The 26,275-nt window shown below is 37.6% G+C and overlaps 1 protein-coding gene across 9 annotated transcripts in view; it reads right to left on the bottom strand.

Moving 5' to 3' along the window:
- The window catches only part of FOCAD (focadhesin), a 269,315-nt gene that overhangs the window by 215,540 nt on the left and 27,500 nt on the right, over positions 1-26,275 (bottom strand). For 5 of the 9 annotated variants that reach the window (XR_011497231.1, XR_011497230.1, XM_014845338.3 and 2 more), the window contains exons 2-5: positions 26,064-26,152; positions 22,967-23,041; positions 20,572-20,726; positions 2,183-2,287 (exon numbers count right to left, since the gene is read on the bottom strand). Coding sequence is in view for 6 of the 9 variants with exons in the window: in XM_070495358.1 (XP_070351459.1) it covers positions 2,183-2,287; positions 20,572-20,726; positions 22,967-23,041; positions 26,064-26,152 (424 nt within the window). In the remaining 3 variants the exon portion in view is untranslated. Of the gene's footprint in view, positions 1-2,182; positions 2,288-4,516; positions 5,573-20,571; positions 20,727-22,966; positions 23,042-26,063; positions 26,153-26,275 lie in introns of those variants that run through there. The other 4 variants (XM_070495362.1, XM_070495361.1, XM_070495363.1 and 1 more) reach the window with 3 other exon arrangements.

Genomic DNA, 26,275 nt, shown 5'->3' with positions numbered 1-26,275 from the left:
CATCCCTAACAAGCTCGCAGGTACTGCTAATGCTGCTCGTGGCTCTGCTACTCCCTAGCATGGTGGGGAAACAGCAGCATCACCCGGGAGCTTGTTAGACAAGAATCTTGCACCCACCCAAGACCTAAGCAAAGAGAAGCTGCCACTCAACAAGGTCCCAGGTGATTAGCCCGCACATTAGAGAGCAGCTGACTTACCATCTTGTACTCGCTGTGAATCAGAATCACCTGGGGCCTTTTTAAAACTACAAATGCCTAGGCCTCACAGCAGAGATTCTGATTGAGCTGGTCTGGGGTATTTGATGGTTCCTATGTTTGTTTTTAAGCACATCCAGGTGATTCTAATGAGCAGCCAGCATTGAGAACCGTTGAATTAAAAACACCCTACCGGGTAGAGGAAAATATGGAGCAACTGCTAAAAGGAGAGGAATTTCTTTCAGGGATGATGAAAATGTCCTAAAATTATTATGGTGATGGTTGCATAATTCTGTAAATACACTAAAAACCATGAAAATTGTATACTTTAAATGGGTCAATCGTATGGTATGTGAACTATATGTCAATAATACTGTTATATAAAAATGAAAAATTTCAGTAACTTTCCTATTTTAAAATAAGTAAATAGCCCCCACTGAACAACAACGAAATGGAATTATTTTCTGTCCTGGATCTCTGGCCCAAGACTCTGAATTTCTTTTAAAAATGAGAAAAAAATGCAGATGTTTACATGACTCATTTAGAAACATTAAGATGAGCTCATCTGCTCCTTAGGTTCAATTCTGGTCAAGGTAATGGATGGAGGAGAAACCTGAAATGAAAACTTTGTATCACAAACCACATCGTGTTAAAAAAAAGAAAAGCATACTTATCAATTTGGAAAAGTTTACCCTGCACACCCCAAGTTTCCACAGTATTTTCAAATAAATAATTTTCCTTTTGTGCCACCTACTTAAAAATAAACTGGGTTAACTAAGAAGTTAACAATGAATTTATTAATCCATTGTACTACATTCTTCCAACTTTTCTGTATCTATGAAGACATTCAAAACAGATGTTAAGAAAAATGTATACAGAATGCAAATCAGACATTGTTCAAAAAAATTGGCACAAGAAACTCTTGCAAATGTACCATAAAAATAAAAGAGATCATAAATAGCCCTAAAATTTCAGGAAATATCATTGCAATACATGAGCCATTGTTTACTTCTTCTCGAAAGGAAAGCACTATAGATATACACAAGTAAGAGGTACCACTATGTATTTTGGAGAGACTCTCTCACAGCTTCTGATAGCTGTGGTGTCAAATGCTCAAAACAGCAGGTGCTCTATGCTCAAGCCAATGATGGGTCACAAGTATCTGATTTACTTTCCCTGTTGGATTGCCATAACCTGTGTAAGCCATTTTCCCCTGTGAACCTGTGCCCTTGTTTCTGATCCCATGTTCTCATTCCTATGAAACAGACACATTCTGGATGCATCACTGAACAGAGTCCCTAGGACAATATACACTGATTACATGGCATCTTCTGAGGTCCTCTGCTCCTCTCTTAAGAAATGGCTTTCTGGGATGTTTAAGGCAATAGACAAGGTCACCTTCACAAGTAAGTATGGTACCCTCCCTTGTCCACAACTCCCCCACAAAGAAGCCAATGCATTTTACTGTAATTGTTGCTGTGTGTATTTTCCTTTTAAAATAATTCTACCATATTACATTCTATAGATGACAAAGAAAAGGTAAATCAATGCTCCTACCTACTGACCTTGTCCTGGGTGACAACCTTTGGATAGTCTCTTATTACTTCATATAGTGAGGAAGTCTACCCTCCCTCCTAACCTAAACCCCCCTCTGCTTTAAGTACATTTGCTCGATGAACTCTTCAGTTTTCATAGTATTGGAAAGATGGTTATATATCCGAGAGCAAAAGAATGACCTGAATTTTGGGTAACAGATTTCAATTCCAAGGAAGCAACCCTAAATAAAACCCACATTGGTGAAACTCAACATGTTGTCAACTCTATCTCAATCCTTAGAATCTTTGAAATAGTAACCTCCTGAGAGGTCAAGACCCAAAATCACTGTTGAATTAAATAATTAATTCTTAATGGATTAGCATCTCTCAGTTCATAACTTAGTCAACAATTCACACACACAAAAACTTTTAAAGAAAGGAGCAAAGGCTTACCTAATATTATATATATCCTGAATATTCTTCTCCCCACCCTGTCCTTCCTTAAGAGCTTGTATTTGTAATAATTTCATAATGGCTTTTATCAAGCCATGTGTATTCCTGTAAAGAAATATAACAACATGTTAAGTGTTATAGACATAAAGTAAATATTCTAATCAGGCACTTAATCCTGCCATTTTTAAATAATTGGAACACTCACACCCACTGCACAGTAGCCACCTACACGCACCCAGCTGTTTCTACAGCACAGCCAAGAAGAGGCCTACAAGTGGACAGCTCCCAACCAACACGTTTAAAGGAGGAGAAGCAGAGCTGAAGAATCAAACCACCAACCTTTCAACCACCTCCCTACACACACTTGGGGGAAAATCAATCAGAAAGAAACAAACATTAGCCCACAAAATTGCAGGCAGGGACCACATCAGTGACCCATACTGAATAATCAAGTCCTTCATTTACAAATATTAGCAGAACATGAATAATAACCAGACATATGAAATGGATCAGCCATTCAAAAGAGTCGGTCAGGGGACCAATCAAAACAAATAACCCCCATTAAAACAAAGTTAATGGGAGTGGGGAGTAGAACGTCAAATTTTTTCCTTATTCTCTGTAAGAGGTAGGAGGACAATATATCAAAAAGAAGAACAGCCTGCTCTTTTCATTTTTTCCCCTAGTTATTAAATTTTTGTTAGGAGATTTTTTCCAGTTTTACTGAGGGAAAATTGACAAATACTGTTGCAATATATTTCAAATATACAACATGAATATGCATACATTGTGAAATAATGGCCATAATCAAGTTAATTAATACATCCATGACCTCATATGGTTACTTTTTTTTATTGCAATAGCCAAGAAAGAACCACAGTGATGCCAGTGAAGTAGGACTCTTGCCTCTCTTCCTCTAACCCTGTCCCCTACCAATCGTGGGGCACGTAGAAAACAGGGGAAGCAGGCAGAGGAGAGCAAGGAGGCATCAGTGGTCCCCCTGACATTGCAGGTTCCCAGTCAACTCACATTCCCCCAATTTATGACAATACCTGTTTCCAGTCCTTTATTGATTTTATATTTTAATTTAATTACTTTGGAATATATTTGGTATATAGTTAAATAATTGTCCTGGTATCATTTATTGAATGATGATTTTTTTTTTTTTTTGGTGAGAATGCTTAAGATCTACTCTCATAGAACACTTCAACTGTACAATACAGTATTGTTAACTATAGTCAACATGCTGTACATTAGATTCTCAGAACTTACCCATCTTATAACTGGAAGTTTGTACCCTTTGACCAACCTCTCTCCATTTCCTCTACCCCTCCAGCCCCGGCCAGAACTACCATTTTATTCTCAGTTTCTATAAGTTTGACTTTTTTTTTTAGATTCCACATATAAGTGATTCCATACAGTATTCATCTTTCTCTGTCTGACCTATTTCACTAGCATAATGCCCCCCAGCTTCATCCATGTTGTCACAAATTAGCCTTTTTAAATAAAGATCTCCCTGGGAACTAGAAAGAAATCTTAGAAATTTTTGAAAAAACTGTTAGAGACCAGCCCCATGGCCAAATGGTTAAGTTCACGCACTCCAATTTGGCGGCCCAGGGTTTCACTGGTTCAAATCCTGGGCACGGACATGGCACCATGGCTCATCAAGCCATGCTGAGGGGTCATCCCACACGCCACAACTAGAAGGACCCACAACTGAAAATACACAACTAGGTACTGGGGGGCTCTGGGGAGAAAAAGGAAAAATAAAATCTTTAAAAAATAATTGTTAAATGCAAAAAAGTAATTATTTTTTAGTCATGGTTGTTAACATTTAGGAGCACCTATTGTAAGCTAAGTGTTTAACATGTATTATATCATTTACTATCCAGAATAAAGCAGGTTACAAATCACCGTTAACTTTGTTTTGGGGCTAGGACAAGACTTGGACTTTATATTGGTACCATTTGGTACAATTATGTCAGGCGTTATTGAGTATACTCTTTTATGGCATTTAAAGTTTTCCAACTGACAAGAGGTTTGGCCACACTGTCCACCATGTTAACCAATAGCCATACGTGGCTACTGAGCACTTATAATGTGGCTGATCCAAACTGAGATGCGCTGTAAGAATAAAATACACGCTGGATTTAAAAGACTTAAGACACAAAAAAGAATGGAAAATATCAAGTATATTTTTTTATATTGGTTACATGTTGAAATAATATTTTTGATAAATGGAGTTACATAAAATACATTATTAAAATTAATGTCATCTGTTTGTTTTTACTTTTTAATGTGGCTACTAGAAGATTTTGAATTACATATGTGGCTCACATTATATTTCTGTTCCACAGCACTACTGGAGACACTCATATGGTTTAGTTTGGTTTCTCTTGTAGTTGAAGCATTTTCCACAATCTTTACAACAGTATGTTTTCTCTTTCATATGGATCTTCTTATGACCATGCCATGTAGACCTGGGAATGAATCTTTTGTAACAGATACCACATGTGTGGGTTCTCTCCTGTGTGGATCCTCCGATGAACACAGAGGTCTCAACACTGCATGAAGCTTTCCCCTAAGATTCTCTCTCCCATGTGTATTCTGTTATGGATGTCAAACAGATTTAGCTTTTCTGGCACACCCTACATTGGTATGGTGTCAATTCCACAGTACTTTATTTTGACCAACAATATGGTCGGTTAATCTCATTGTGACTCAATAAAAATTAAAGAGTAAATTTTTTAAAAATTGGAATGAAGGGCCAGCCCAGTGGCACAGCGGTTAAATTCGCGTGCTCTGCTTCAGTGGCCCAGGGTTCACTGGTTTGGATCCCGGGTGTGGACTCACGCATCACTAATCAAGCCATGTGGTGGCAGGTGTCCCACATATAAAGTAGAGGAAAATGGGCAAGGGTATTAGCTCCAGGCCAATCTTCCTCAGCAAAAAGAGGAGGACTGGTGGTGGATGTTAGCTAAGGGCTAATCTTCGTCAAAAAAAAAAAAAAGTAAAGTAAATAAATTTAAAAAACAAATAAAAAATTGGAATGAACTGTAGTTGTCTTAATAAGATCTGCTGCATGGCATCTCTTGGAGCCCTCTTTGGAATAGAGGTATTAGCTTGTTTTCTTCCTTTGGGACTGCTCAGATTCTTCTGAGAACCTTCTCTATTGATACTGAGTTTCTAGAATCCTCTTCCTCTGAAGCTTAGGAAGAAGACATCTCAACATCCAAACTTTCACAATAAATTCCTGCTTCGCAATTCTTCACACCATTCACTTTTACAGACTCAGAACCATTCTGTAGCTGAGGAGCCTAGACTTTAAGGAATGGTATCTTCCAGTATATCCTCCAGCTCTTCACAATTCTTCACACTTTCCTTTACAAAGACCTGGAGATAGAAATCACAACTGTTCTATAGCCAATTTATCAAGAATCTAGTCCTACGTGTGAATGTCCAGCCTCAGTCATAGAGAGCAGTTTACAGAGGCTCCTCAGAGCTTCAGTGAGACCTGACTTCTCCAAATATATAAATTCACCAAGGCTAACTCAACAGTCCTCAGGGTTGCAGGCTTGCTTTTTGAAAGTTATTTCCTCAAGATGATACAAACCCCTAAGGCTCTGACCCAGGCCTGTGCTTCCATGTTAAACAAGACCATGAAATCTCAGGTCTGTAGCTATATTTAGTGGATAAATTCTCATCATCACTGAATAAGCAGTTCCTAGATTTCAGTATCTAACCCAGACTTATCATGGGGGGGCGTCTCCTCTGGTTTGCCTTGGTGAGAGGGTCAGTCTCTACATGTTCAGAAGCCTCCTTGTCTTCCAGCCTTCAACATTTATGCAACTGGAAATCAGCTCTAACGTCTGATTTAAGCTAAAGCGACTCCATTTATATACAGCTGGAGAAAGTCCAGGACTCACCAAGTAACAACATAAGCCCACTCCCTGGGCCTAACGATTAGTTCAAATGGTGCTCATTTTAGATGATCAGTGTTGATTGAATTTGTGACTGAATTTCTTTCAAGAAATATGGATTCATTAAATAATCCTTTTTTGCACGTGAAACTATATTGGTTTCCCATATGTAATGATTTATTTGTCACGACTAGTTTTGGAGAGGACAGATAACAGACCTACGATTTTTAACCAATTTGGGTCACTCGCCCCTTTATGAAAGCAGCAGAATCACAAAGAAAAGCACATCCATTGTATCTGCACTGAATTCCAGGGAGTTCACAGAACCACTGAGGCTGATAAAGGATGTCCAGTTTTTTAACCTTAAGTTAGGTCTTGCTTGGTCTTATTTATGGATCCAGATTTTACTGTGTGGATAACTGAGTCTGTACTATATTTTTAGCAAGAGTGTAGCATGAATAGATAATTTCTGAAAGATGATAGCATTAATCGAATCACATACAGATCCATGCAAACAGTAACACATTCGCCGTAAATTCAACTGAATAATTATTTAAATTATTTAAATATTTCATGTGGGTTTAGAGAAATGGTTTCAGATTAATTTTTACTTAAATCCTTGCTTTAATTCTAATTAGCTAGGGAACAAGAGGCAAACCGCTTAATGCCTGGGAGCCTCAACATCCTCATCTGTGCAACCTAGAATCACGATAACAAGCCCAGTTCTTGTGTTGTTTTAAAGAATAAATAAGAGTATGTCAGTGAAGTATCTGGTTATTTTTTCAAAAAGTTGTGAGAATCTAATACACGTAACTATACTATAAAGATTACAACTGTTTTTACTCTTTACAAATGAGGCTATGCAAATACAAGACTTAGAGTTAATGAACGATGAAGCCTCAAGTGTGCCTAAAACTAACTCTATACCCACCCTAACTCCTAATATTTTCCACCTCTCCTGACAAAACTCTTTTTCTTGTTTTCAAGCCATTGTTACTCTGCATCTGAGATCTACTTTTATAAAATTAATATTTTTTATTGAATTCTGTATGATTGCAGAAAGAGGTTTAATAGTTTCAATAGTGCTGAAAATCAAAGTAATGAATTAGAAGAAAACATAACTACTGGAGAAGCAAAAGTTCAAAGATAGGGTAAAAGAAAATCTCACTGGACTTAAGTCTTCAAATTGAAATGGCTACAAAGTGCTAGGCAAGATAGCTAAAAACATTGATTGCAGACATTTCTCAACTCTAAAGATAAAAAGAAAATCCTATGAAAAAGAAAATCCTTCTAGATTTTGTAAAATGAAAGCTATAAAATAAAGACCATTAGACGGACATCATTTCTAATTTGGCATCAGAATTCTCATTCGTAACAGTCAATGAAACAATGTATATGGAATTATACAACTTAATAAACCTACCCCCCCCAAAAGACTGAGATGAATGTATGAAGACACAAGAAATATCTTCAGACATAATATTCTGAAAATTTTTCCTAAAGAAGTTCTCCAGTTAAAAGATAATGCATGATGACTGCACAGCTTTGTAAATATACTAAAAACTACTGAGTTGTATACTTTAAAAGGGTGATTTTATAATATGTGAATTATATATCAATAAAGCTATTATTTTTTTAAGATAAAGCATAAGAGAGAATTGAAGAAATAAAAGATGTAGACTACAAAGAACTTTGATCAGAAAGAATACCAGAAGAACTTACAATCAAGTCTTTAATATTTTTCAAATATGGCTATAAAGCAAGGGCCAGCCCAGTGGTGCAGCAGTTAAGTGTGCACGTTCCGCTTTGGCAGCCTGGGGTTCGCCTGTTCAAATCCCAGGTGCAGACCTATGCAAGGCTGTGGAAGGCATCCCACTTATAAAGCAGGGGAAGATGCACACAGATGTCAGCTCAGGGCCAGTCTTCCTCAGCAAAAAAAAAAGAGGATTGGCAGCAGATGTTAGCTCAGGACTAATCCTCCTCCTCAAAAAAAAAAAAGATTAAAGCAATTGTTAAGAGAGGATTTGATGGAGAAATGTGAAAAAAGAACCAAAAAAAGACAATCTGTATCTAAAATTCCAGATAGTTCTAGCAAAGTTAGTGGGGAGGGTTTTCAGGGGAGACAAAACATAAAGTTAATATAAGAGATAGTCTGAGATGAAATATTTACAACACATATGACAAACAAAGGATTAATATCCATAAAACAAGAAAAGCAACAAAATCAGGCAAATCATATAATAGAAAAATGAGCAGAGAATATAGATAAGCAAATCACAGAAGAATTAAGATTCATGATAACAGGTGTCGATGAGTGAATGAGGACATAAGCACTTCCATGTTGAACATACATTGGTTAAGCCTTTATGGAGAGCAATTTGGCAATATCCATAAAAATTTTAAATGCACATACCCTTTTTCCCATAAACTCTGCTACTAAGAACCCAGCCTATAGAAATGCCCTTACATATACCCAGAATAAAATATTACACTCTATTTGTTATCTTTAAAAAAAATGGAAGAAATGGGCCGGCCCCATGGCCGAGTGGTTAAGTTCGCGCACTCCGCTGCAGCAGCCCAGAGTTTCGCCAGTTCGGATCCTGGGTGCAGACATGGCCATGTACAGGTGGCATCCCACATGCCACAACCAGAAGGACCCACAACTAAAAATATACAACTATGTACTGGGGGGCTTTGGGAGAAAAAGGAAAAGATAAAATCTTTAAAAAAAAAAAAAAAAAAGGAAGAAAAAGACGTATGTTTATCCACAGAGAAAGAGTTAAAATATGATATACCCACATTGTAAATACTCTGCGGCCATTCACAAGGATGTAAACAGATCTATGGAAAGATGTCCAACACATATTAAGTGGAAAAAAGCAAGTTTTAGAACAATAAACATATAAATAGAATATCCAATTTTAAAACACTTAATGTATGCATTCATAGATACTTTTTTATACATCTAGAAATGGGACTCCAATTTCACTGCAATTAGCTCGTCCCTGATTCTGTGCGTCTGGATCTGATTTCAGATCACCCAAGCTTTCTCTCTATTCCAGAGGGAACCAAGACTAAGACTGGGAGGAACCTCTGAGACACCCTGCAGCCCTGAGCATTTCCAGTACTGCCACTTCCTAGTTTTCTTCAGGGCCCAATGAGAAAGTGAATTTTAAAAAAACAAGAAAAGAAAGAGAAGATAATAAAAAGGAAAAGTTTTACCACTTTCTGCTTTCATTATCTACAGGTGCCATTGTTTGAGTTTTCAAAAAAGTACACACTACTTTCATTTTCTATTAGTGAAAAAAGGAAAAAAAGGTTTGTAATCTCAAAGTGAGGAAGGAGTCTCTGAACATAAATAGAAGATTAAATCTGATCTCCTAGATAGACAGCATGAGCATAAATTTAAATAAACAATGAAATAGCCAGTGTCATTTATTCAGAACCTGTCTTCAGCCACAGTTTAGCACAGACACAAAAACGTGTCAGAGAAAGAAGACTTCTGAGGAACATTTTTGGGAACTGGAATTAGCCCTTTGACAAGCAGGCTGTCTGTGTTTGAGGTACACAGACACACAGAAGAGTTATTTCACAAATTAAAGTAAAGACTTTAATCAGGGCAGAAAAGATCTGATTAGATATTATGACACTTATTCACAGTATAATGTGTTCAGGGGATATCATTTCCAAAAATGGCATATCCAGCTGCCTACTAAACATTCCCACTTCGATGTCTGAATTGTGCCTCAAATTCAAAATGTCCAAAACCAAATTCAGGCTCTTCCCACACACCTGGGTCTTCTAATGTTCCCTATCTACCTGTCAGGCAAGCCAGAAATCAGGGAGTCACCTTTGACATATCCCTTTCAGTTATCCTCATATGCAATCCACCTCAAATGCTTCACCCCCTAACTATCTCACAAATCCATTTACTACCCTCCATCTCTGGTGCAAGCAATCAACATCCCTCCCCTGAACTCCAGTAACAGCCACCTAAATTCATCACATAGATATCTACCTATCCCAAACCCAACACTTAATGTTATCTTCATATCACAGCCAGAGTAGGAATGTTTTTCTTCTTTTTGCTAAGGAAGATTCACTCTGAGCTAACATCTGTTACTAATCTTCCTCTTTTTTTTTTCTCCTCAAAGCCCCAGTACATAGTTGTATGTTCTAGTTGTAAGTCCTTCTAGTTCTTCTATGTGAACCACCACCACAGCATGGCTATTGAAGGACGAGTGGTGTGGTTCTGTGCCCGGGAATCGAACCCAGGCCACAAAAGTGGAGCATGCTGAACTTTAACCCCTAGGCCATCAGGGCCGGCTCCAGAATAGGAATTTTTGAAACCACTGATAGTCACTAGATAAGACACTTCAATAAATTCCCTCTGCACTTCAAATCTTCAAGATCAGCCACCATGACCTACACTGTCTGGTCCCTACCTACCTTCCCAGCTTCGTCTCAAACTTCTCTCCTTGTTCCTGGCATTCTTTCAGGCCTTCCTACTGGCCATCTTCCCTCCCACTACAGGGAGCCGGCACACGCATTTCCTATAAGCGGAAAGTTCTGCCCTCTCCTATTCGCCTAGATAAGTTCTATTCATTCTTCAGTATTATCTTAGGTGTTACTTTGTCAGGAAAGCCTCCCTTAACCTCCATGATGAGGTCAGACTCCCATATTAAAGGCACTCCCAGCACAGTGGACTTTGTCTGAATGTATTTAATATATAATTGGGCAACTAAGATTATGGCAATCTCTCCCTCTAAACCAAAAGCATCGCAATTGCAACAACTATGTGTGCTTTCTTCACTGAGATATCACAGCACCCAGCACAGGGATAAGGAGATATTCAAGAAATACGTTTCACTAGTAGATGGATAGATGGATAGAAGACAGCTAGGTACTGTCTATGTCTCACTTAGCCACAGAGGTGACCTCTGAAGGTAATTTCTAGTTCTATAATTACATGATTTTACATATGCAGATTGAAATTATAGTATCTGATATCCTTATTATTAAATTTCTCATTTAGTTTATTACTAAATAAACTAATATGAATGGTATTACGAGTTGTGGTTATAGGCCTTTCATTTCAGGTATTGCACGTTTAGCAAACAAGGGATTTGCAAACACTGGGAAGATAAAATTAATATAATACCCTTTATATTATCAGGCAATGAAATAAGCCTGTTGGGGGAAGGGAGGCAGGTGTTTTATGTTGGAGCTTTTTTTTTAAATACATCTTAATCCATGTACTTACAACATTAAAACCAACTTAAGACTCCTGATAGAATAAGTAAAGTAAAAGACAAATATTCAGCCTGGTAAATAGAGATTGAACTACTGTGTTGAAGACTGCCCACCACGCAGCCAAATTCACCACACTGCAAATTAACTCCTAAGAGAGTTCTAGCACTATTAGATGGTTATCAGAGCAGATGCAAGAAGTCCCCTTTGGAAGATGCTATTTTCTTTCACTCTTCTGAATTCATTTGTTATATATGAAAATCATTACCCCGCCATAGGACTTGAACTTTACTTAAATTTCTCTCTCTCTCTCTCTAGCTGCTTCTAAAAAGTGGGCCCAAAATAGACTCTCAAAAATGAATTTTAAAAAAGAGGGAAGAGGGGGCTGGCCTGGGGGCGTAATGGTCAAGTTCGCATGCTCTGCTTCGGTGGCCCAGGGTTCACCGGTTCAGACCCCAGGTGCGAACCTACACACTGCATACCAAGCCATGCTGTGGCAGGCATCCCACATATAAAATAGAGGAAGATGGGCACAGATGTTAGCTCAGGGCCAATCTTATTCAGCAAAAAGAGGAGGATTGGTGGCAGATGTTAGCACAGGGCCACTCTTCCTCAAAAAAAATAAAATAAAGTAAAATAAAAAAAGAGGAAAGAGGACTGAAATACATCAATTATGGTTAACTCCATGAGCTCACTATATTTCTCTACAAAATAAAATCTAACTGGTCAACACTGAAGTATGCTAAAAAAAAGAAAAAAACATTATTTTGAAGTTTAGTAAACAAGCAGAAAGAATCATGTATATATCCTGTCTTTCCTATTCAAACTGTACTACTGGGCAAACCAAACAGTACATATGGGGAAGGTTCTCTTTATAGCAGTATTTCATGTAATAACTGAAAAAAAATGATAGAATTAGAACATCACCATTTTGAAATTCCTAAGGAATTAATGGACCTAGCCATCAAGCATCAACAGCTAACATCAAGAAAAAAGAAAACCCTCAGACATTACGTCCCTCCTATCGAAGAACACATTACACCTATGAAGAAGTCTTCTCTGCTCTGACATCTGAACCCAACAACAACAACTGAACCTAAATCTCACGAAATTTCTGGAAAAAACTTTCAATTTACAGAAAATACAGGGAAATAAGTTAAAGCACACCACAGAGATGCCATCAGCAAAACCCACATTGTGGGAATCACTGCAAAGAACCAAATCTCTTCAACAAACAGTAAGAAGGAGAGAAAGAGACAGAGACAGGGAGACAGACAAATGTGAGGGGAGATCTTACAGGTTAAAAGGGAGATAAAAAACATAAGGACCAACTCTTATTTGGATGATCATTCAAATTGTAAAAAAAAAAAAAAAAAATTATGAGGTAATGAGATGTCTGAAGACGAACTGGACATTTAAAAAAAATGATACACACAAACGTACATCCAGGCGTAATAATGACACTACTGCTGTGCTTTTGAAAAAGACGTACGTACTTAAATATCTACAGAAGAAATTACGCAATGTCTGGGATTTACTCCAAAAGAATACGAGCAGGATGGAAGTGGATGGGATTATGGAGGAAACGAGATTAGCCCTGGGTTAATGGTTGTTGGGCTGAGTGACAGGAATATGAGGGTTCATAACATTATTCTACTTACTTATAGAATTCTCCAGAAAAAGTTTTAAAAGTCATAGGAAGAGTTCCTCTTTGTAACACCTATTTTTTCCAAAATTTTCTTGGTTATTTTTGTGTGTCACATTCCAAGTTAGTTTCCTTTCTTACCTCCCTTCCCCTGAAAACCAAGGCAGGGGTTGTTGCTATCATTACTGCTGTTTGGAGAGAGAATTTACAGTTTCAAAAAAATATTCCAGAGGATGACGACGATGGAAAACCTGGTGGCATCTTGCCATCATAGTAAAACAATTAGTTATCTTTGACAATAACGCTCCAACTACTCAATCTCTCCTCCCTCTATCCCGGTCAGAGCAACACAGATCTACTATCAGTTACTTACACTTAAGCACAATTGCATTTCAAACCTAGAGCTGGGCTGAGAGGCTGAGAGATATTTCCAAGTCATGGCTTTCCCCCAGGTACAATCCCAGTACAGAAGACTCTTTGGGAACAGTGTCCCAATCTCCTTTCTGTTTTGGGAATTACCATTCCTTCCCCATTCATATGGTTACTCTAGAAGGGATCCTAGCATACATATGTTCACATAATGAAGACACAGCCTGTAGAGGATTAGATTATGTCTCCCAAAAGATACATCTAAGTCCTAACCCCTGGTACCTGTGAGTGTGACTTTTTGGAAAGACGGCCTTTGCAGATATAATTTAAAGGATCCCAAGATGAGATCATCCTGATTAGGCCTTAAAACCAACGACTGGCATCCTCATAAGAGAAAGGAGAGGAGGATTTGAGACACAGAGACACACATAGAGGAAGAACATGAAAAGAAAGAGGCAGAGATTGAAATTATACAACCACAAGCCGAGGAACACAAAGGGTTGGCGGCAGTCGTCAGAAGCTAGGAGAGAGGCATAGCATGGATCCTCCCGGTCTCCAGAAGAAATCAGTCCTGCTCACACTGCGGTTTAGACTTCTGGCCTCCAGAACTGTGAAATAATAAATTCCCGTTGTTTTAAGCCACCAAGTTTGTGGCCAATTGTTACAGCAGCCCTAGAAAACTAATACAGAGTCCCTGGTAGGGCAGACTCACACATGCTGGGTCTTACCCTTGGAAAGCTATAACTGTGGCCAAGAAATTCCAGTCTCAGTCTGGCTGTCTATTATACATGAAAGATGTTAACCCAGGTGCCCTGTGAACCAGGAAACAGAGAAAGTCAGTCTGCAGAAAGAGAGGAAAAACACACAGCCTGTATCCAAAGTGTTTCTGGAGTTCTAGGTATATCCCTGTTCTTGGGTTCCATGAGACAAGCTGTTTATCAAAAAAACAAAAATCACCCTTTAATGCTCAAACTAGTCCAAGTGAGTTTCTGTAACTTGTAGCCCAAAGAATCCTAACACACTCAGGAACCTGCAGTCAAAAGCCCTTCAGTAAAAATCACCTGGAATAAGTCCTCCCTTGAGTGGGTGCCAGGAAAAGTGGAACTGACTCAAGAACCCTCATAAGAGAGAGCAAAGGAAACTTCAGGCTTGAGCTACAAGTGCAGCAGCAAGAAACAATGCAAAATAGAGCCTCAGTTTTCACTGGGTATAAAGCCAAGACCTACATCTTACCATGAGAGGGAGTATGGGTCAATAATGATGTTGAATATTCCAAAAAAAAAAGGAAAAGAAAAAATTTTGGTCAAGCTGTACAAACTATACTATTAAAACCATCCCCTCAAATGGCTTTTCACTAGGTAAAAATAGCAGAATTATTATTGTGCATATGAATAACATGTATCAGTTTTCCTTTGTTTGGGGTTTATTTGATTACAACATTAAACACTGCTCATGTATGCTCAATCTCCTTCTGGAAAGACTACAATTAATGCTTGGTTCTTTGTTTTTGAAATATTCCAAATATGAAGTACAAGGAAGTACCCAGACTAATTTTTTGACCAGGGATCAGAATAACAATGTTTTGAGTTGAAGAGAATGACACAAATATCCCAAAAGGGGACATCTTTAGGTATCACGGGAAAAAATAGTACAAATGTGACCGAGTCCCTTTTTAACTGGAAAGGATAATTAGTCAGCCTTAAGCACAGCAAGTCACCAGCAAATAAGAGAATGTTAAATACTAGATTAATGATGAAATCATCTCTAAATCTGTTATAAAATTATATGAGAAATGACAGAGAGAGGGAGAGACAAAGAGAGCCAGGAAGAGAGGGAAGAAATAAAAAAACACTTCTGGGGAACCCATGCTTGAATAAATGACAAAAGTAACGCTTCTAGAAAAAAATCTCAGAGATGGAATGCTATTGAGCTTTTGCTTGAGAAAGTTCTGCACACTCACTTGTCTTCTAAGTACCAGAAAATAACCTTATATCTTCTGAAGCATTTTTCCATTATAAAAGTAACGTGCTAGGCAGTCACTTTTCTTAAATCACCTAGAAACATCTCAGCATAAACACACGACTCTTACAATGAAAGATTTTGTGACAAACAAAGCCTTCAACCAGATCAACTAACTTAAGAAGAAATAAGGCAGAATGTCCTAGACAAGAAAAGTGGCTGGAATCACTTTTCTGGTTAGGAGCTGCAAGTTGAGAAAGATTCTGGGATTTTAAAGAAAAAGGATTGGAAAAAAAGAAAGGAGAACATCTGGAAACAAGCTAAAAGGCTTAAAGGAATATTTAAAAGACAAGATGGGGAAACAGACACGGTCTAGTAATTCTGTCACTTGTGTGAAATGAGAAATAATACCGATGTAGATATAAACCCTGAAACCATCTCAAATTCAGACAAAATACTCTGACACCCAGCTGCAGAGGAAAGCATGCTAAGACTGTCTTCCTTGAACCTTAGAGGAAACCTCATAAAGGCATCCTTCTTTGGTTCTTCTTCTCTTGCCAAATAAAATAAAGAAAAAGAAGCTAAAAAGTACAGAAAATCTTCAATAATACAAGATAAGAATACAGATCTCCTCAGTTGCTAGCCATTTCCTACATGATAACAAAGCCAATTAAGTTTCCCACAGAAAAAGTCATCAATAAAAGACAAGACCCTGAGAGACAAGAATTTTCTCACTAGATTACTCTAAATCTACATCGAGATACTTCTCAGAATCATTTTACCAAAACCGATCTTCATCAATCCATGATCAAAGACTTACTGAATCCAACAGCTTTAGTCAGGACCCACTATGCACGTTTTTAATAATTTATGCCAAATTTCATTTAAAAGTAGATTTTAGGAATCTCAGAAAATAGACTTTAATCTCTCATACCTTAATACACTTTATTTTCCCCCAAATACACAAATTGCAGATCCATTCCCTGTTTGGAAGCACAAAAGGCACAGAAATCAACTGCTAGCCTAGTTTATCTAGAGCATAACCTCCCTACCAAACACATTTTTTAAAAGAGGGGGTTGGGGAAGCAGTTGAACTGAAATTACAGCCTGTCACGACATCTCAATATCAAAAACTGAATACCTGGTTCCACAGGAGAGTATGGTTTTTATTCACAATCCGGTTACTAAGCAACTATAACAATGGCTGCATGAGCTTTCTAGAAGTTAGCACAGTTAAGGGGGAAAAAATCTAAGGAAAGAAAAACAGGGAAACTCCTTGCTTTGGGAATCTTTATCTCAGGATGAATTCAATGTAAAAACAAAAACAAACAGCAAAACCAAAAACAATCTAAACTTAAAACAAGCAGTTCCTTAACGGACAAGAAAAGCACATGCTACTATGTATCATTCGCTTTAATTTCAGTTTTGGTTAATTTCAAAATTCACATTTAACTAGTGATAATGATTTCCTTACTGTGTTTCCTTTGTGGTCCCCTTCTTTCCTTCACCCTCCCTAGGGACTAATTTTTTTTCAAATTTCGTTACTGATTAAAAGAACGTTTTAGACCTCTTAAATCCATTTCTTTGTTTACAGAAGCTATAAAAACGAGTTTACAATTGTTTCATGTTGCCTCAGCTTTGAACTGAGAACACTCTTGGACATCAAACTCTTCCTTTGAAGAGAACAGTGTCTCAAACAGAGCCAGACACTTTCCCAGCCACTCCCTGAAGTTTAGACAAGCAGAGCCTTGCAAATGTCAAGTCTTTTTGAACATCAGACTATACAATGTAGCAAGCTTTAGACCAATGTTTCTCCACTGGTGGGTTGGGTTTGGGGTAAGGAGCCTTACATACATGTTCCAAGGGAATTTCATAGACTAGACCTGCAAAGGACCAAAGAGCAGGTTACAAGGCAAGGAGACAATCTCACTGACTTTCCCTCCCATCTTTCCTTGCAGCTTTCAACATTTGCTGCAACGCTGAGAAAGCTCCAGAAGCTACATTGTCTAAATCTCAATCTCTCTCTCCCTCCGCGCCCCCCCTTCCTCTCTCCTTCTCCTTTCTCTCCGCTCCCCTCTTCCCTCGCCCCTCTCCCTCTCTCTCTCTGTTCCTAAAGGATGCTAGGCTAGTAAGTAGCCAAAACAAAAACATCAAGTTTTAGAATTATTTTTCTAAATCAAAGATGGCCAATCATTGTGTGGCTTTGTTCACAAGGTGCCTCTAGATTCTGACAAGCCTCTTTTTTAAGAAGAGAAATCTAGAGACAGGTAGAAATTTAAATACTTCTCAGCCAGGAAGCACAGGAAAATGACAAAGTCAATTCTGCTCTTAGATCCCAAAGATAAAGATGGTTTTCTGTCCCAAAAAATTCCCTGAGCAGCTTTTGGAGGAGGAGGCTGTTTGGGTCTGCTGTTTTCAGTTAAATTAAATTTAATTTCTTAAATTTGATTGTCATTTGCTTTTTTTAAGACATAAACAATGCAAAGTATAGTCTTTGTAATCACTACAAACCACAAAGCTCTGCTACTTGAAATAAAGCAAATGAAGAAAATTCTGTTTTCTGACACACAAACAATTATTACCTCTACTAGCAACAATAAAGAAAACTGAGCACATATATAACACATTTCACAATCAAATTGATTCAAAAACTAAATGGTTAGATTCAGGGTCTCCTCTGTCTACATCGCCCTATGGCTACCAATTCAGATAATATGAACATTCTCAGATGGGAAACTTCTTAAAAAAAATTTTTCCCCAGTATCCTTGAATTGTTAAAATTCCTATAGTTGCTTACTGTAAAAGTCAAGGCTTTCTTCCATAGCTTATCATATTTCCAAAGACTTGAAAACTAATGGTCACTTATATGTGTAAGATTATTCACTGAAGCACTGTTTGAAACTACAAATAACTGAAATCAATAGAGAATTGGGAAATTATGGCACATTCACGCAAAGGAGTATTCTGCAGCTGGAAAAAAAATTAGAAAGCACTGATGTATGTTATAGAATAATCTCCAAGCTATGTTTTTTCACTAAAAAAATGCAAAATAAAGAATACTATACATAGTAGGCTACTAATTCTGTTTTTTAAAAAAGGAAAAATATATACATAAATTTTCAGTTATATGTGCATACAACATTTTTAAAAGATAATAAGACCTGGTAGATGTTTTCCCTCTGAGGAGAAAAACTGAGATACAAGAGTAGGACAGAAACTTTGCCTCATATACCCTTTTGATTTTTTTACCATGTGAATGTATTGCCTATTCAAAAAATATATTTTTAAATCCAAAGAAATCTAAGGTTACTGGCAAATTATAATATATACAGATGGCATGCTAATTCACTATCAGTAAAGCTTATGGTTTTCAGTTTAAATAGTGATGATGGACATATACTAACGTGTGAAGGATATCCCACACGAGCACAATTTTCTAACATGATCTTCTGGAATTAAAGATACAATCTAACCTGCCCTAATTCTCCCTTACATAGCCAGAAACATTACCCTGGCCTCCTTGGCTGCTGACACTCTTACTTTTGAATATAAATTGTACAACTACACAATGCAAGTAGGTTTTATGTTTGTGAATTTTAAGGCATTTAAGAACTATTTAGATGGAAACAAATACCATTAACTGCACTGACAAAAAGTGACAGGCAAAACCCAGTTGGCTAGCTTAAAGTCAAGCAACAAGTGAGAAAAAAAAGGCACACATTAAAACTTAACTTTTTAAAAGCCTCCTCCAAACTACTTTTTTATGGGTATACATAGGATCCTTCTAAAGGTGTGTGTGTGTGTGTGTGCGCGCATATGCGCTTGTGCACATGGATGCAAAGAAAAACAGAAAATGCGTAAGCTTTTAGGCTGATCAAACCCTTAATTATTCAGAAATAGTTGGTCATCTACTAACTGTTAAAGCGTGTGCTAGATACAAAAATACAGGTTAACAAAAACAATACTGTGAAAGAGCAAGTAGGCCAGCTGAGATGAGGAAAGTGTCTAAGCAGGAAAGGTGACATCTGAGCTGAGCCTTGAAGGATGAAGAAGATGATGTCAGAAAGAGAAGGGGAAGGAACATTCCATGCAGACGTGGAGCACATGCCAGGGCTCTGGAATAGGGGACACGTTTATGGCAAGAGACAGGGTTCACAGCAGGAATGCATGTTGAGGGGTGGAGCTAGCGTGGGAAGGGCATATCTACTACACTGAAGGTTTGGACTCATAACTGAATACAAGGCAGAATACAGCAGAATATAAAGAAAAATCAAGGTTCCAAAAGACACAATGAGATGATGTGAGGGAAAACAAGATCTGTGAAGGAAGCTTCTAAGGCCAGAGATTATTTAACCTAACAGACTTCAAGCCCAGGAAGACATCTTCCACAGACTGATGGTTACAGTTGTACTCCTTCTCCACTGCAGGCAGAAAAGAAAGATTAAGTACTCAGCTCAAATGATACTACAATAAAGGTGAGTAAAAAACACTGCGAGAACAAGTAACCCCACCAAGAAGGAGGCAGGAGCTGGGTGAGAGTTGGGAGAAGCAGGCAGAAGCCCAAATGATTTAAAAAGGGCAAAATTGAGGGCATATAGATCAAGACCATTCCTTGAAGCACAGAGTGGCATCTCCTTTCCAGGGAGTATTTTACAAGAAATGTTCACTTCCATGGGATGGACCGAATGTCCTGTTTCACCATCTCAGAATGAAGTAGGTCCTTTTAATCCCTTGTGACATCACTATCCTCAGTCTATGAGTGGAATAAATATGGTCATGACAAACAAATCCAAAGAACAAAACATTGTTTACTTAGAATAATCGGGGAAAGACATGTCTAAATCACAAAATACTTTTAAAGAAATCAGTGCTATTATTTTCTAACACATACACCAATGCCAAAGGCTGACCAAGTATTGCCAGTACAGTGTATAAACTTTACCACCGTGGAAACAGAATTTGCACTGCAATTGTGAATTATAAAATACTTAGCTATTTTCTTCATTAAAAAAGAGCAATAACAAATTTAAGTAAAGCCCCAAAACTTAAGGACAGCAGATGACCATAAATTCCAAAACTACGGTTTAAATTAGCATGTTCTCACCATATACGAAGTATCAACTGCACGACATTTTAAAGGAAAGAAAAACAAGCGGCAAGTAGGGTGAATATTGACCCTTAATGGAAAATCAGTGAATTATTTCCTAAAAACATAATTGTTAACTGATCAAGCACAAAGGAAAGAGTACCTGGTGGATGGAATCAGGTTGAGTATCCCATTGAGAACATAGCTGAACTCAGCGTGCTCCTGAGCAACAAGTGCCACCAGACCCTCACAGCAGGCTGTCCGAACCACGACGTTGTCACTGCAACACTTCTCCCACAGCAAGTTCAGTGCAGGCGTCTGAAAGCAAACCAGTGATTAAAAGATACTTCTGAGGAGCAGCAACGCGTGTAGAGCCCCAGCCGTTCATCAAAGTGTAATTCGTTCCCAGTAGGCTAGCTTTCCCGTACAAAGATGCTGCTGTTGTCACTGCACTAGTAGAATAAACTAAAGTCAGTTTTCTAAGAAAGATAATAGATGTGTTCTGATGTATTAACTCTCTCTCTCTCTCTCATCTGGTATCTTCACCGCAAAATAAGGCTGGCTGCAGAGAGAGGTATGACCTGAGCTTGAGCAACTCAGCAAAACGAACAGGGCATCAAAATTCAGAGTTGGCTCTAGCACAGTGCTCTACCCAAGCCATTTAACCAGAAGCCAACAACATCAGCGTATCAGTTACTCTATGTTGAACTCCAATCATACATATGCTTCAAACCCTAAACGGCAACTATATTTTCAGAAAATGTTCCTGCTCTCCTACCACCAACCTCTGTCACCTACACGCACCCCACCACCCCCTACAATGTCCCTGCCCCAATTTATTGACGTCTTATGTGGGCCCAGAGGGACGACAGAGGAGCAGGACAGGGGACCAGCAAGCTGCTGGTTCCACGGCTACCAAGAAAAGCTGAGAAAAACTGGTTTGCCCAAGAAAGCGACTGAGGCTTTTTTCCTCTCATGCCGTCAATCTGTCATCTTTGATAGAAAAGCACTGGGATGGCACATAAATAAATACAAGTTCTTTAAATTGAAAAATCTTATAAAAGCAGAGGTTCTAGCTTTCATAACTTTCTCAGGAACCCACGACTTCCATATCCCCCACAAAAAGGTTCACTACTAATGATAAACCTATATTTGGATATATTGTGGGTTAAGTCCACATGGTTTGGGGGATGTTTTTTGGTTTGAGTTTTTTTCTTAAAGAACACATAATGAAGCTATTTTTCCATCCTCCTGACATAATTTATTAGGGCAATACATAATTTGGAGAAAAAAATTAACATTCCCCAGCTCCCATGAATAACTAAAAGAATGACAATCCACATTGTATTGTGCCCACCTTCCCACGGTAGCTGGCTCTGAGATCCTTTGCAATCTTAGAGCTCACTAGAACAGAACAATACATTTAACAGTCACTGCAGGAAAAGAATATTTATATTCCATTTCTTTTATTCAGAAGGAAATTTTATTCACCTGTATGGACACAAAGAGTTCTAAATGTCATTACTCCATTACTAAAGGCAGAAAAACAAAATAAATGAATAAATAAACCGTTGCCTCAGGTAATACTGTGAGCTCACAGAAGTAAGCATTCATTTATTAATAGAAGAGGAAACATTCAGTTACAGGAATTTGATATTCAATAAATCCTGACAGTTTAAGGAAAATCACTAAATCTTCTTAGAGTATATAACATGATTATAGGCAAGACTAAGTTCAGGGTTCTCTGAAAAGCTAATTTATATGACTATATACAAACACCAGATAAATGCCAATTAGTGAAGTACGCCCATAAGCTTACTTCAACATGTCAGCAGAAGCTGTAAAGAAATGTAACTTGGAGCAGCTAATCAAAAGGAATGTGAGAGAAATAAAATCAATTTATTTCTGACGTAAAAAAAATATATCTTATTTCCATCTCCTGTGTTCTCCACAGAGTTTACCTTAGAGCACTACTTGAGCAGAGTTTCCAACCAGCACGTCAAAATAGACACCACTGGTCAACCAAAACCCATGTGGGATACAGCTCAGTAAAGCTGGCATTGCTTCAACTCTTAGCACTCACCTGCCCTACGCATGGTTCAGAATTTTTCCTCCAGCTCCAACTGTCAATGTATGACCTTTCCAACTTAGAACTCACATTTGGGGCTACCTAAAGCGTGAGAAATCTCCTACACCCAAACAGAGCCACTCTGTTCACTTTCTCTACTAAATATAAATATGCCTTCAGAGGTAACCCTATCAACCTTTTCTAAAGCATGCCTGCCCTCCTTTCATTCATGTTATTTTTCATTAATAGCCATAAGAATACTCCCCTTCACCACCTCCGTATCTCATTCCTGGAGTGTGTTGTAACAAATTTTAAAATTTAAAAGAATTTGGTAGAAAATATGGCAAACCAAAAAAAAGGCAATGAACTTCTCACAGTTCGAAATCATTTCTACAGTGACCTGAACTGTGAGGGAAACGAAAGATGTATACATGTGATCCAGCTGGCAGCAAGAGCTGAACAGAACTATAGCACAAAGTTAAATACAGACCTGGTTTGTGGATTGGTGAATCTTGTCTGAAAAAACATTTTCCTTTAGGACAGCAGCAATAAGGTGACCCACAGCCTAAAAAACAAACAAACTTAATGAATATATTCCCTCAGAAGTTAGTTCTCTCCAAATAGTGCATTTGAAGGTAACTAATATGAATACTAGTTGACAGAAGTATGAGTATGCCAGACAGTTTAATTGGTAATAAAGAAAATTCCCATTCAAAAAAAAAATCCAATTCACTGAATATGTACCATGTAGAAGGCACTGAATTATCCTAATTATGAATCATCATAATCCTCAAAGTAAGCATTTTATCCCAACTTTTAATCTCAATAAGCAAACTACAGCTCATAGATGTTAAGAAAATTGTCGGATTTTCAGTTCAAATTGCTGTCACTTAGCATTAGAAGATAACTTAAGATTGCTTAATCCATCAAACCATGAGACAAATGAGAAACTCCACAGCTTTTAAAATCATCTTTGCATCTAAATGAAATCAATCATGCTTCATCATGCCCTTAATGAAGATGGAGAAAACTCATCCCCATCTTTATGACTACGGCCCACACAGATCCGAACCAACAGGTCTCCCCCCACCATGACCATTCTCTTTCTCTAGGCTCTATGATTTAATTTCTTTGTTATATTTTCATAGGTTTCAGCCTTTTGATAAGCTTTCAGTCTTACAAATCTCTAAAATTTTCCTATATCCTGCTTTGGTCAAAAAGCCCAAAATTAAATCTAAGACTCTTACAGGAGTGTTGATTACATAAATACATAAATATCATTACCTCCTGCTACCTCCACCTCATTCTCCTAGTTCTTCAGCACTTCCCAGCATTGCTGTCTTAGAGCCAAGCCGTAGGCTAGCAACAATGACACCCATTCTGTGTATGGGTTGGGAAAAACTTTGCAACTGTGACAAATGTTGGTCCTTCACTTGGCACTAATGTATAATATAGCTATGAATACCTGTCAGTCTTGCAAAGTCTCCAGAAACGCACATAAATAAAAACACAGCACCCACTTCTTCGTTTCTTTCTGTATTTCACACATTGGAAATGACTTAAGACCTCAATGCTGGATATTCTCAGTTTTGCAATACAATTCACTCATTTACATGAATATTATGATTAGTTCAATTAACTGTCTCTTACCTCCTAGTTAGAAGGATAGTAACAACAATTAAAGGCCAGTGAATAGTTTGGTTCCTGTTTACAAAATATACCATATTTCATTGAATGTAACTAGCCATCAACCACAAGACGTACCTTTATTTTATGTACTACTAAGAAAGAAAAAAAGGCTGCCAATTACTCAATGTTATATAATGCTTCTTACAATTTAGAATTTTGATTTTATATTAATGAAAGAGCTCTCTTAGACTCATTTGGAAAATGATGGCCAAGTTCACAATTGTGCAGGCAATACCAATTGTATAATGACTGCTATCATCAATTACTAGATGCAGCCCAATTTCAAAGATATTAAAGTGTGAAAAAAATGTGTGTGAATCAATGAAACATGGTGCTAACACTGAGCAGTGGTTACAAAAGAACAATAAGATATATTCACAGAGAACAGGGCACAATTGCAAGAACCTATAAAACCAATATGCAACAAAACAAGGACAAAAAACTACCTTTCATATTTAGAAAAAAGACTAAAAGAAAATGGGCGTAATGATAAACATCCCCCACTGCCCACCAGGTTCAATTTCTCTAATTTCCCTTTCAATTTATCCTTCTAAAATCAGAGAATATAGTCTAAACTTATTTTAAAACACAAAATCCAAGGACAAATCAGCCTACATCGCTACCTAAATTTTCCATAACAGAATAGTTTAAACTGACATTCTAAACTAAACAACGCACATATACTTTTCACTTAATTTAACAGTAATACACACAGGCATTTCTTGACTGTCTATGCTAATGAAGGGATTCCAGGCACAGAAAAATAAAACTTGTGGACAGTATCCTTCCAGCCTTCATCTTCTTCTTCATGGTAAGGACCTGTGCTGCACAGGATATGACTCCAACCCAGTCAGGTAGAAGGGAATCTTGCATAAGGAGTGTTCTACTCCTCATGGAAGGGTTCCCCACTACCCAGCTAAGTCAATTCCCACAGCAGGCATCTCCGAAGTTAACTGTTGAAAGAATCCCAGACGCTGTAGGTTGTTAAGTCTTCAGACAGGCTTCTGCTGGTCCCTTAGCTTCACTCTCACAAGAAAAGACAGTAAACTATTACGGTACCTTGATTAACCAGAATGCTTCTAGTTAACTGAAGGCTAGCCAGAAAACCATCTTTGTTTTAACTCTAATAATTGAAAAGCCCTCTAAAATAAATTTTCACAATCTCCTGCCTGAGTCAGTACATAGACCAAAATTTTTTTTTTCAGGAAGATTAGCCCTGAGCTAACATCTGCTGCCAATCCTCCTTTTTTAGTGAGGAGGACTGGCCCTGAGCCAACATGTGTGCCCATCCTCCTCCATTCTATATGTGGGATGCCTGCCACAGCATGCCTTGCCAAGTGGTGCCATGTCCGCACTCGGGTTCTGAACCTGTGAACCCCGGGCTGCCGAAGTGGAACATGTGCACTTAACCGGTGCACCACCAGGCCAGCACCAGACCAAGTTTTTTAATCCAGGATATTTTACTAACTGGCTTTCATTATTATAAAAATCTATTATTCTTAATATTTGTACATATTTAAATATTTTAAATATTAAATATTTTAAGTATTACTCTCTCATAATCTGTAGACATATAACCATTTACTTCTGTTCCCAAAAATAAATTATAGACCAAAAAAATACATATTTAGAGGCATCATAGTTAATCAAGGTTTTATTATCTCTAAGAAGAAAAGCATGATATAAATAGAAGCTGAGATTGGCCAATTTCAATATTTACTTTCCTGTGTCAAATATAAATTTTCAAATTAACTCACATAAAAGTTGTTTAATGAAATAATATATATCTCTATATTTAGAAGAATAAAATATTTAATATTAAAATATAAAGTTCAATTAATGATCCACCAAAAAGGTTCACTTGTTACCATGAGGCAAAAATAAATAAATAAAATTACCTGTGATTGGATAAGAGAATTTGGAAATTCAAACCTTTTCCTGATATCATCTGACATTTTTGCTTCTCTTACATGTATGTACGCAGATTCTGTAACCAAAACAAAAGAATATTTGTTAGTCCGGAAAAGGAGTTCAAACCAATTATTCCTCAAATAACATGAACGTTATTCGTTCCAAAGACAACAATGGAATTAAAGCACAGGGCTCGGCA

The sequence above is a fragment of the Equus asinus genome, chromosome 23 (assembly GCF_041296235.1).
Source record: "Equus asinus isolate D_3611 breed Donkey chromosome 23, EquAss-T2T_v2, whole genome shotgun sequence".
NCBI classification, from domain to species: Eukaryota; Metazoa; Chordata; class Mammalia; order Perissodactyla; family Equidae; genus Equus; species Equus asinus.
Note: the sequence above shows the minus strand (reverse complement) of the source record. Positions and strands in the feature narration are given on the sequence as shown.